The following is a 9,064-nucleotide window of genomic DNA, read 5'->3' as shown; positions in this document are numbered from 1 at the left end:
AGAGAGAGAGAGAGAGAGAGAGAGAGAGAGAGAGAGAGAGAGAGAGAATTGTTAGCTGTTTGTTAGCACATCAACTAAATATTTAGCATGGCTGGGTTCTTTTACGTCTCAGGATTTGTGCCCGTTAATTTTGGTTTGTGATGTTTTTGTTTATTTGCAGTTTTTATAATAAAATTTATATACAAAAAGTAAGTATGAAAAACAAGGACTTTGCCTACAGCAAGTCTGAGCCAGAGAACACGGTCACATCTTCCACCCCTCGGCCTTCAGCTAGCTGTAGCAGTTTGTCCATGACAGCGGCAGGATTTAAGTCGCAGCCCCACCCCCAAAGGCTCCTGGGGTCACGTAGTGACCACATTTGACTTGGAGCCCCCACAGAAAAGAAGTCTTTAGACTGATAAGCCTGGAGGACCACAGGTGAGGTGTGCTGTGTAACAGAAGAAAGGAATGGGGCTGCCGTGGCCCCCCTTGGAATCCATGGGTACTCTTTACTAACTCAAGAACCCCATTTCTCCCTCTTCAGAAGGAAGCCACTAGCTTTCATCTCAAGACTCGCAGCAGTCTTTAAGCTGTTCTGTCGGAAACACAGGTGTTGACTCTTGGAAAGTAGCTACATTAGAGGCAGGGGGTGGGATACAAGCAAAGCCACGCACAGGAAAAGCAGGGAACACCAACCCCTGCTCACTCAGCATGCATCTTGTTCTCCCTTAGCCCAAGCTTTGAGGTGCACAAGACAGAGTAAGGAGGCTCTTGCCCTAAATCTGGCATCCTACTTCCCTGGAGACCGAAAAGACAAAAACTGTTGCTCTGTATTTAGACTCATATCTAACCCCCGCCCCCGCATCCCCCCCCCAACCTGGCTCAAAGATTAGACCATTCTCTCGTGGCCCCTGAGACAGGCCATAGCTGCCTACTTGCTTCGTACACGGAACTCTAGGGAATACTGAGCTAGAAGATGCTTTGAGTCATTAGGTAACCTAAACCAAGTGGCTAATCTCTCTCCATCGGTGAGACCAGCCCAACAACGACTCAAGATACCGACGCTCAGGAATCCGGTGCCATTGATTGGCACTGAAACATTGTTGTAAGTTCAAAGGTATCTATCTGAGAGATACCAGAGAGGCTACAGTTGAACTCCCAGGGAGGAGAATGGATAATGGACAAAGACTATAGGAAAATATCCACCAGCAGGCCAGTGTGGCTGAAGCTACAAGTATATGCCAGGAATCAACCGAAGATCCTGTTCGCGAAGGAAGTTGAGCTCGTGCTGAAGAAAATCAGTTGTGGCCGGTGTGTAAAAGAGGAGTCAATGACAGTATTTTTATTTTCTGCTGTGGTGGAACAAATTATCGCAGGTTCAGAAATATAAACTACAACCACTTCAACCTCGTAATCCCTGTAAGACAGAACACTGCAGCATAGTCACGGTTTACAAGACAGAGCCCGAGATGTGAGCTGGGTTGTGTTCTTTCTCTGAACCTTAGTCCTCCTTACAAACTCAGGTTGTCAGTAGGATTCGGTTTCTTACAACTATAGCAGTGTGGTTCTTACTATCTTATATGATGTCACCCAGGCTTCTACTGGCCTCTTGCCATTCTATGCTGAAGAATAAACTAGGGTAGTTTGATGTTCAAGGCAGGCTAATTCTCATACTTTGAAGCTCTTTGAATTTGGGAACAACTCAGTCCCTTTTAAGAGTCACCTGATGAGGTCAGGCTCTCCCAGAACAATTTCCTTTTTGATTAACCCAGAGTCCAGGGATTAGTAATCTAATCATGGAGGGATGTTACATTACACACGAAGGTCTCTCCCATGTACAGTAGGAAGGGATTATATACAGAAGAATCCTGAAGTTCTTCTGTCTCGGAGTTTTTAGCTATGGAGGTAGAGAAGACATCGTGAAATTCTGGTAACAAATCATAGGAAGGCTTAGGCTAAGTGGAGAAAGGATCACAATGAATCATTGATGGCTTCTATTGCTTTTCTACCTAGAACAGCCGAGTCCCTCTGATACCACACATTGTCCTGGTTTCCCCCAACTTACCTCTTCAGACATTCTTCATCACTTCACTCAATGCACTGCCTTTGTGGTATTTTTTATTTTATCTTGACATGTTTGCTTGCATTTTTATCATCCATGTTCTTCTCTGAGGTCAACGAGGATAGAGTCAAAGTCACTTTCTCCAGCCTCTATCCAACCAGAATGGGACCTGCATTGAGCAGGCCGTATGCTATATAACATAGCAGGGGCTGGATGAACACTGAAATGAAAGTGAAATGAGGAAGTAAGCAAGTGACGTGGAAAGGTCAAAGGGCAATTGGAAGGTCTGGGAGTTGTGTTTGGACTTCTTAAAGAGGGCAAAAAATAGAGTTAGGAGAAAGGGCATGGGGAGCCAGGATCTGATTCAAGCATCTTGAGTGTGTCTACAGAAGTCTGACAAGCAGTGGAAATGTGTGTGAAGAGTAACTGAAGAAAATACACTAGCCAATGAAGCTAAGAGGTACACTTTGACTGCCTGAGGTGGTCATCGTCAAATTTGATCTTTAGTTTAATTAGATTGGGAGCTACCTGTGAGATTAGTAGGTAATCCCTCCCCTGGGTATGTCTGTGTGTGCATTCTGAGACAATTAGATCTCAAGGGATCTGTCCTGGTCACTGGTACAATCCACTGACGGTGTGAAAACATGAATGGACTATTGGAAGGTGACGGAACTGTGAAGGTGGGGTCTACCTGGAAGAAGTAGGTCATTAGGGAAATGTCTTTGAAGGGTATTTGCTGGCCCTGGCTCTGCCTGGCTCTCTTCTCTGCTTGCTGGATGCTTGAGATGAGCAGCCTCCTCTTCCACGCACTCCGACCACCATAATGTTCGACCTCACTGAACTCCCAAAGTATCAGAGCCACCCAATCCCTAATACTATGAGCCAAAATAACCCTTTCTCCTTTTATGTAGTTTCTGTCAGATTTTTGTCACAGCCACGAAAAAGACTAACATACCACGTGCATGCAAAGTAGATTCCAAAATAAGCCTCCATTTGGATATTAGTTCTATTTTCCAAACCTCTTAGTTGGAATGCTTAGCACTCTGTGAGTAGAACGTAGGTTTACATACCAGCAGGGAGTAAGCACCTCACTTGGACACAGTACCAATGCCATCTGGCAAACCATGGAAGAATGTGAAGGCACACGAACCCACGCCCACAGTCTTCAGAGTGCGGGGCCTGTGAGTAGAAGGCAGGTTGTAGGACATGCTGGAGATCAAGAGGAAGCCCACTCCACAGCTCACTGCCGCTCTCTGTTGACTATTCTTTCTCCCTTTCTCTGTGGCTCCTCCAAGGAGTTCATCTCTCTTAGCCTTTTTCACTCAAATATTTTTCCTTCTTTAAAGTATCTTTTATTTTTTGACAATTTCATACATGTATGCATTGTATATGGAGCATAACCACTCTCAACCCATGCCTCCCCCATCACACCTCCCAACACATTCTTCTCCTATGTTCATGATCTCTCTCTCTCCTTCCCTCCCCCTCTTTCTCTCTCTCCCTCCCTCCCTCCCCCCTCCTCTTTCTTTGTATCTCATTGAGAGGTTTCTCTCTCTCTCTCTTTCTCTCTCTCTCCCTTCCTCCCACTCCTCTCTTCTTTCTCCCCTCTTCCTCCCTCCCCACTCTGTAATCCTCTGAACCCTGTGCTACCTGCTGGAATGTTGACTGATTGTACTGGCCTGGCCTTACGCAGGTCTCATGTGGGTACCCATGGCTGCAGTGGGTTAATGAATACCATGCTATGTCACTCATGTCTGGATAAAAGCAGTCTACAGCACTCCTCCCCACCATCCGGCCCTCACATCCTTTCTGCTCCTTCTTCTGTAATCACTTTTCTTAATTCTCTTCACCTAAGGAACTTTTCCCTTGTCATGTGTTTCAGTGAGTCACCCTCTAGTAACTTCTTTCAACGACTGCTTCCATCCTGCCTCATACCTGCCCTTTCTCTTTCCCAGGTACACAGCGGTGGTCATGCCAGTTCACTATCAGCATGGCACCGGGCAGAGCTCCTGTCGACGTGTGGCACTCATGATCACGGCTGTGTGGGTGCTGGCCTTTGCTGTGTCCTGCCCTCTTCTCTTTGGTTTCAACACAACAGGTAAAACTATTGCTTTCACTTCCTGAACTCATAAAGTTCACATAATACTTGGGTGGCTGTGAGTGGTATCCACTCCAGTATTTCCATTCTTATGAAGTATAAATGAAGGGAGGATGTAGACTGCAAAGCTTTGGCCTTTGTTGGGTTTAAATTAAATAAAGAGCAAGACCTCACTAATTTTTGTCATGAAAATAACAGTTTTAACCAAACTCATGAAAAGTCTGTCTTGTCCCTCTTTTGAAAGAAACGTCATTATATGCACTGGAAGAAACATAATGGTTAAAACACAAAACTATGTTAATAATTCAAGTGGGGTTTGCTAATGAACAAGTAACTATTCAGAACCAATATACAATGCAAAGTAACGTATCATAAAGCCTAGAATGAGTTATTCCCCAATAAGAATTATTCCTGACATTTGAGAACTAGTTCTGAAGTGCATATTTTTATTAATATGCAAAATTGTGGATTTGATAGATGGCACATGGCGCATCCCCTGGATGGACAGATGGACAGATGGATGGATGGATGGATGGATGGATGGATGGATGGATGGATGGTAATGTCTGTATCTGGAATGATCTGGATTTTAACCATATGACATCAATCCAATTCACCTTTACCCTTCACGTGATCCATCTTTTAGCCTCAGGAAATCCATCTTTTGTATGAAAGGTATTGAAAATGCATAATGAGAGAAAGGGGAAGGAAAATTCTATAATTATAGTCTCAAAAATAAAAGAAATGTCAAAAAGGAAAATGAATAATGATAGAAAGGGGAAGAATTATATTTTTGTAATTATAATCTCAAAATTTTTTGAAATATTTTTTAGAAAATGTAAAAAAAAAGCATAACAAGTGTGTTGGTTAAGAAAAATCTGAATGAGTAGTGTTGTGGTGTCATGTAGAATTCTTACTCTTGCCCATTTAGATTGGCTCATTCAATTCTTACTAGATTCTAGACTTTTGAATTCCTGATTGATATGTACTTAGTAGTCACAAACCCACCTGTTTATGTACAAGCAGATATTATTGAGACATTGTTATGCAAAAATTCAGGCAAATTCCAACTTATAAACAATATTACAGGGACTGTATCCTGGACAATGATTTTAGAAGTCAGAGCACACACACTGAGGAAGGCAGACAGAGGTTCCCGAATCAGAAAGCTCTAGATCTGAAGCTAGTTGTCTGTGCCTCCTTGGACAAGCTGCTGGAATCTTCTGAGCTCAGCTTCCTCACTGATGAATTTAAGATGGTAATACAGTGGTGCATAAAGGAACAACTTCAAATGTATGTTCATTCAGCATATTTACTTACAAAGTTTTCAATATTTATTTTTATAAATGGCTCTGAACATACAAAAAGAAAAGCCCCAAAAATTAATCTCTGAAGTTACATGATCTATGTGGACTTTATATAACATATCAATATATGTACCCTCCTTCTTATTACTGTTCAGTGTTATAGTGAAACTGTAAATATCTTTATATGTGATGTAGGAAATTTTTCAAAGCAAACTTTTAGACTGGAACATAGTAGAACCCGAATGAACCAGTCCAAATAGACAAAATAAAAAAAAAATCTAGACTTAATTTTTTCTGTAAATAAATTTTTAATTTACTTTTTAAATTTTATGTGCATGAGTGTTTTGCCTGTATGTATGTCAGGCATGATGCTCACAAAGGTTAGAAGAGGGCAGAGGATGCCCTGGAATTGGAATTAAAGACAGTTGTGAGTCACCATGTGAGTGGTAGGAAAGGAATCAGGGTCCTCTAGAAGAGCAAAGCCATCTCTCCAGTCTGCAAATGCTTCTTCTCTTCCTCATTAAATCTAGGCTCTTACGCTACACATTATGTAACTCTACTCTACATCCTGTATAGAGGCTTCTGCTGCATAACAGGATTAAACTGAGCTAACATGTACAAATGTGTCAGTCAAGCACATCCTGCCTTCTCAAGGTCAGTCTTGTTTGTCATATACACTGAAGGCTAAGAAACCATGCTATCAACAAATGTTTTCCTGGTTAACTTAAAATGTTCATAAAATTTAGTGTGTTATCATCTTATTATTAAATTACTTGCTACTTTGTTTTGTTTTAACGGAATGAAACTTGATCTCCAGGTGCATAAGTATAGACCACATAGCGTTGTCCATTGAAATGGCTATAGGAACTATGGGAAACTAAAATATCTTTCGTGTTCGGTGTTAAATGTGTCCTATGGGTTAGTCAGAGAGCTAAATCAACATATTACCTTGTTTCTGTGTGCAAAGGCCCTGTAAGTGGGACTTGCATGTGGGAACTGATATCACTGCCTGACCCAGTCATTGCTTACCTCCTGGCCCCCAGCACATGTCACCTGTGGGCTGGGTGCAGTTTCCGGGGCTGAGCCTCGTACCCCTACACATTCAGGGATGCTGGCAGAGATGGTTCGACTTCTTCACCGCAGGCACACATACATCCATAGAATAGCTGAAACCATCTCCAGGACTGACAGAAGATAGAGTTCTCAGCTAGTGTCAACATCACAGGCAAAGAATGATGAGCTAATTGCAGCATGTTCACACCAGTGACATCATTATTGTTCTAGAAACAAAACCCAGGAAAATTGTCCCAGGATTTTCAAATTGAGAATTGAAAAGAAAAAAAAAAAAAAGACGTGTGACCTAGCATGTGTGTAGCAGAAGACCCTCCTGCTTCTCTTTGGAGATTTCTCTTTTACTTTGTATTTTATGCTTGTTTTTATGTGTTTGTTGGTTTTATGTTGGGAGGTCATTTTGTGTGACTTTGTTTTTGAGACAGTATCTCACTAGGTTGCCCAGAAAGACCTTGAATGTACAATCTGCCTGCCTTAGCCTCCTGAATAGCTGAGATTATACACTTCTGCCACCAAGCCAGGCCTTTTCTCTTGTTTTTAAGTTTCTTAGCAACACTGTACTAAAACCTCCAATTATTTTCATATTGTGTCAAATGCAAGGTCCATTATAAGGGCCAGTAGGTGTTAGCTGGTGTCATTGTTATGATTACGTAATGGAAAGTTTTCTGTGTCTTAAACTGCAAGAAACATCTGCTCTAAGGAAGATATAAACAGTGGTGGTTCTCTGAGTGGTTATGGGAAAGATCAGCTGACCCTTCCTAGAACACGGTTCAGGGAACTCATGAGCAGAGCTCAGGCACAAAGAATCCAGCCTTGGTCTCTGACACAATCTGACCCTCATGATATACCTTCTTTTTCCTGATAGATGTGATCTTGGTCAGTGTTCTATTGCTGTGAAGAGACACTATGACCAAGGCAACTCTCATAAAGGAAAACATTTAATTGGGGCTTGCTTATAGTTTCATAGATTTAGTCTATTACCATCATGTCAGGAAGCATAGTGTCATGCCAGTGTGCTGCTGGAGAAGTAGTTGAATGTTACACTTTGATCCACAGGCAGAGATCAAGACACTGGGCCTAGCTTGAGCATTTAAAACCTAAAAAGCCAACCCCCAATGACACACTTCCTCCAACAAGGCCACACCTCCTAATCTTTTCAAACAGTGCCACTTCCTGGTGACCAAGCATTCAAATATGGCTCCATGGTGGCCAGTCTCATTCAAACTACCAAGTAGCCCTTCCAGCAACTTCCCCACTGACAGGTTCATTCAAAAGCACAATACAAATAACTCTTTCCTACAAGCTTGTTGATACTACTTCTCTGACAAGTAGAGATGGAAAGGGTTAATTCCACCTGACTTGGAGCATAGCTGGACTTCAAGAAATGTAACAAGAGCTTTTTGTTTAAGGCTATGGCCTGCCACTTGTGTTGCTGGACCATTAGAGGCCACAGAGGCAAGCTGAACCCCAGCTACTTTAAACTTGGGGTTATTCCTGTTCTTTGAAAAGGGGCAACAGGAGGAAGGCTCGTGAGTGGGAGAGAGTTCCAGGGCCTCGAGGCCTGACTGACCAGTATTGCCCCAGCTCAACCAGAGGCCCAGCAGTCTAGCTAGTCATCAAACCAACATCCCCTAGTCATGCAGAAGAAGGCACACGCTGGAGCAAGAGGACAACAGTGAAGATCTCCGATGAGCTCAGTCCTTTCATTTCACATTTCAAAAATGTGATAAGAAAAATAGCATTTGAATTTCTCCTAAATCACATTGCCATTGTGTGATTTTTTTTTAAAAATAGAGAGTTCTAGAAAGAATACATAATAACCAGTGATAGGATTTAAAAAATTCTTCTGGGTAGGGGACTTAAAGTTAAGAAAATCTTATCAGTGCCTTTAGAAAAAAAAAAGTGCTATTTATTTGATTTTAGCAATAGAAATGTCACCTGGCTTTCAGAACCCTGGAGCCAGGGAACTTGGTTGCTCAAAAAATTGAAAAGCAGAATAAAAGCACACCGTTTGAAGGATAGTGACTCATCCTAAAATCAGATTCATCAGCATCTCCGTCTTTGAAATTGACTTCAGGTCAAATTCTTCAACAAGTCTAAAGTTCATCACTCTTTCAAGTCAACCTTCTCTCGACCTCACTCTTCACATCGCTCAGAGCTCGTTCTCAGCCTGGCTCACAGAGACCCCAAGACCCTCCTTGCTGCTACTAGTCCATGCCTCTTCTTTCTTTTTGTGTGATTGTGTATATGATTGTGTGTGTGTGGTGTGTATGTCTGTGTGTGTGGTATGTGTATGTCTATGTGTGTGGTATGTGTGTATATCTGTGTATGTGGTATGCATGTGTGTGAGGTTTATGAGTATATGTTATGTGTGTATGGTATGTGTGTGTGTATGTGTGTGTGTACATGTATGGTATGAATGTATTGTGTGTGTGTGTGTGTGTGTGTGTGTGTGCATGTGTAGTGTGTGTATGTGTGATATGTACATGTGCATGGTATGTGTGTGTGTGTGTGTGTATGGTGCCTGTGTGAATGTGGTATGTGTGT

At 42.2% G+C, this 9,064-nt stretch overlaps 1 protein-coding gene across 3 annotated transcripts in view; it reads left to right on the top strand.

Annotated features, from left to right (window-relative positions):
* The window catches only part of Drd3 (dopamine receptor D3), a 44,701-nt gene that overhangs the window by 26,767 nt on the left and 8,870 nt on the right, over positions 1-9,064 (top strand). For all 3 annotated transcript variants that reach the window (XM_028752424.1, XM_028752426.1, XM_028752425.1), the window contains exon 3: positions 3,997-4,139. In XM_028752424.1, coding sequence (XP_028608257.1) covers positions 3,997-4,139 — 143 coding nt within the window. The remainder of the gene's footprint in view (positions 1-3,996; positions 4,140-9,064) is intronic.

This window comes from Grammomys surdaster, unplaced genomic scaffold (genome assembly GCF_004785775.1).
Source record: "Grammomys surdaster isolate TR1022 unplaced genomic scaffold, NIH_TR_1.0 125901, whole genome shotgun sequence".
Taxonomy (NCBI): Eukaryota; Metazoa; Chordata; class Mammalia; order Rodentia; family Muridae; genus Grammomys; species Grammomys surdaster.
Note: the sequence above shows the minus strand (reverse complement) of the source record. Positions and strands in the feature narration are given on the sequence as shown.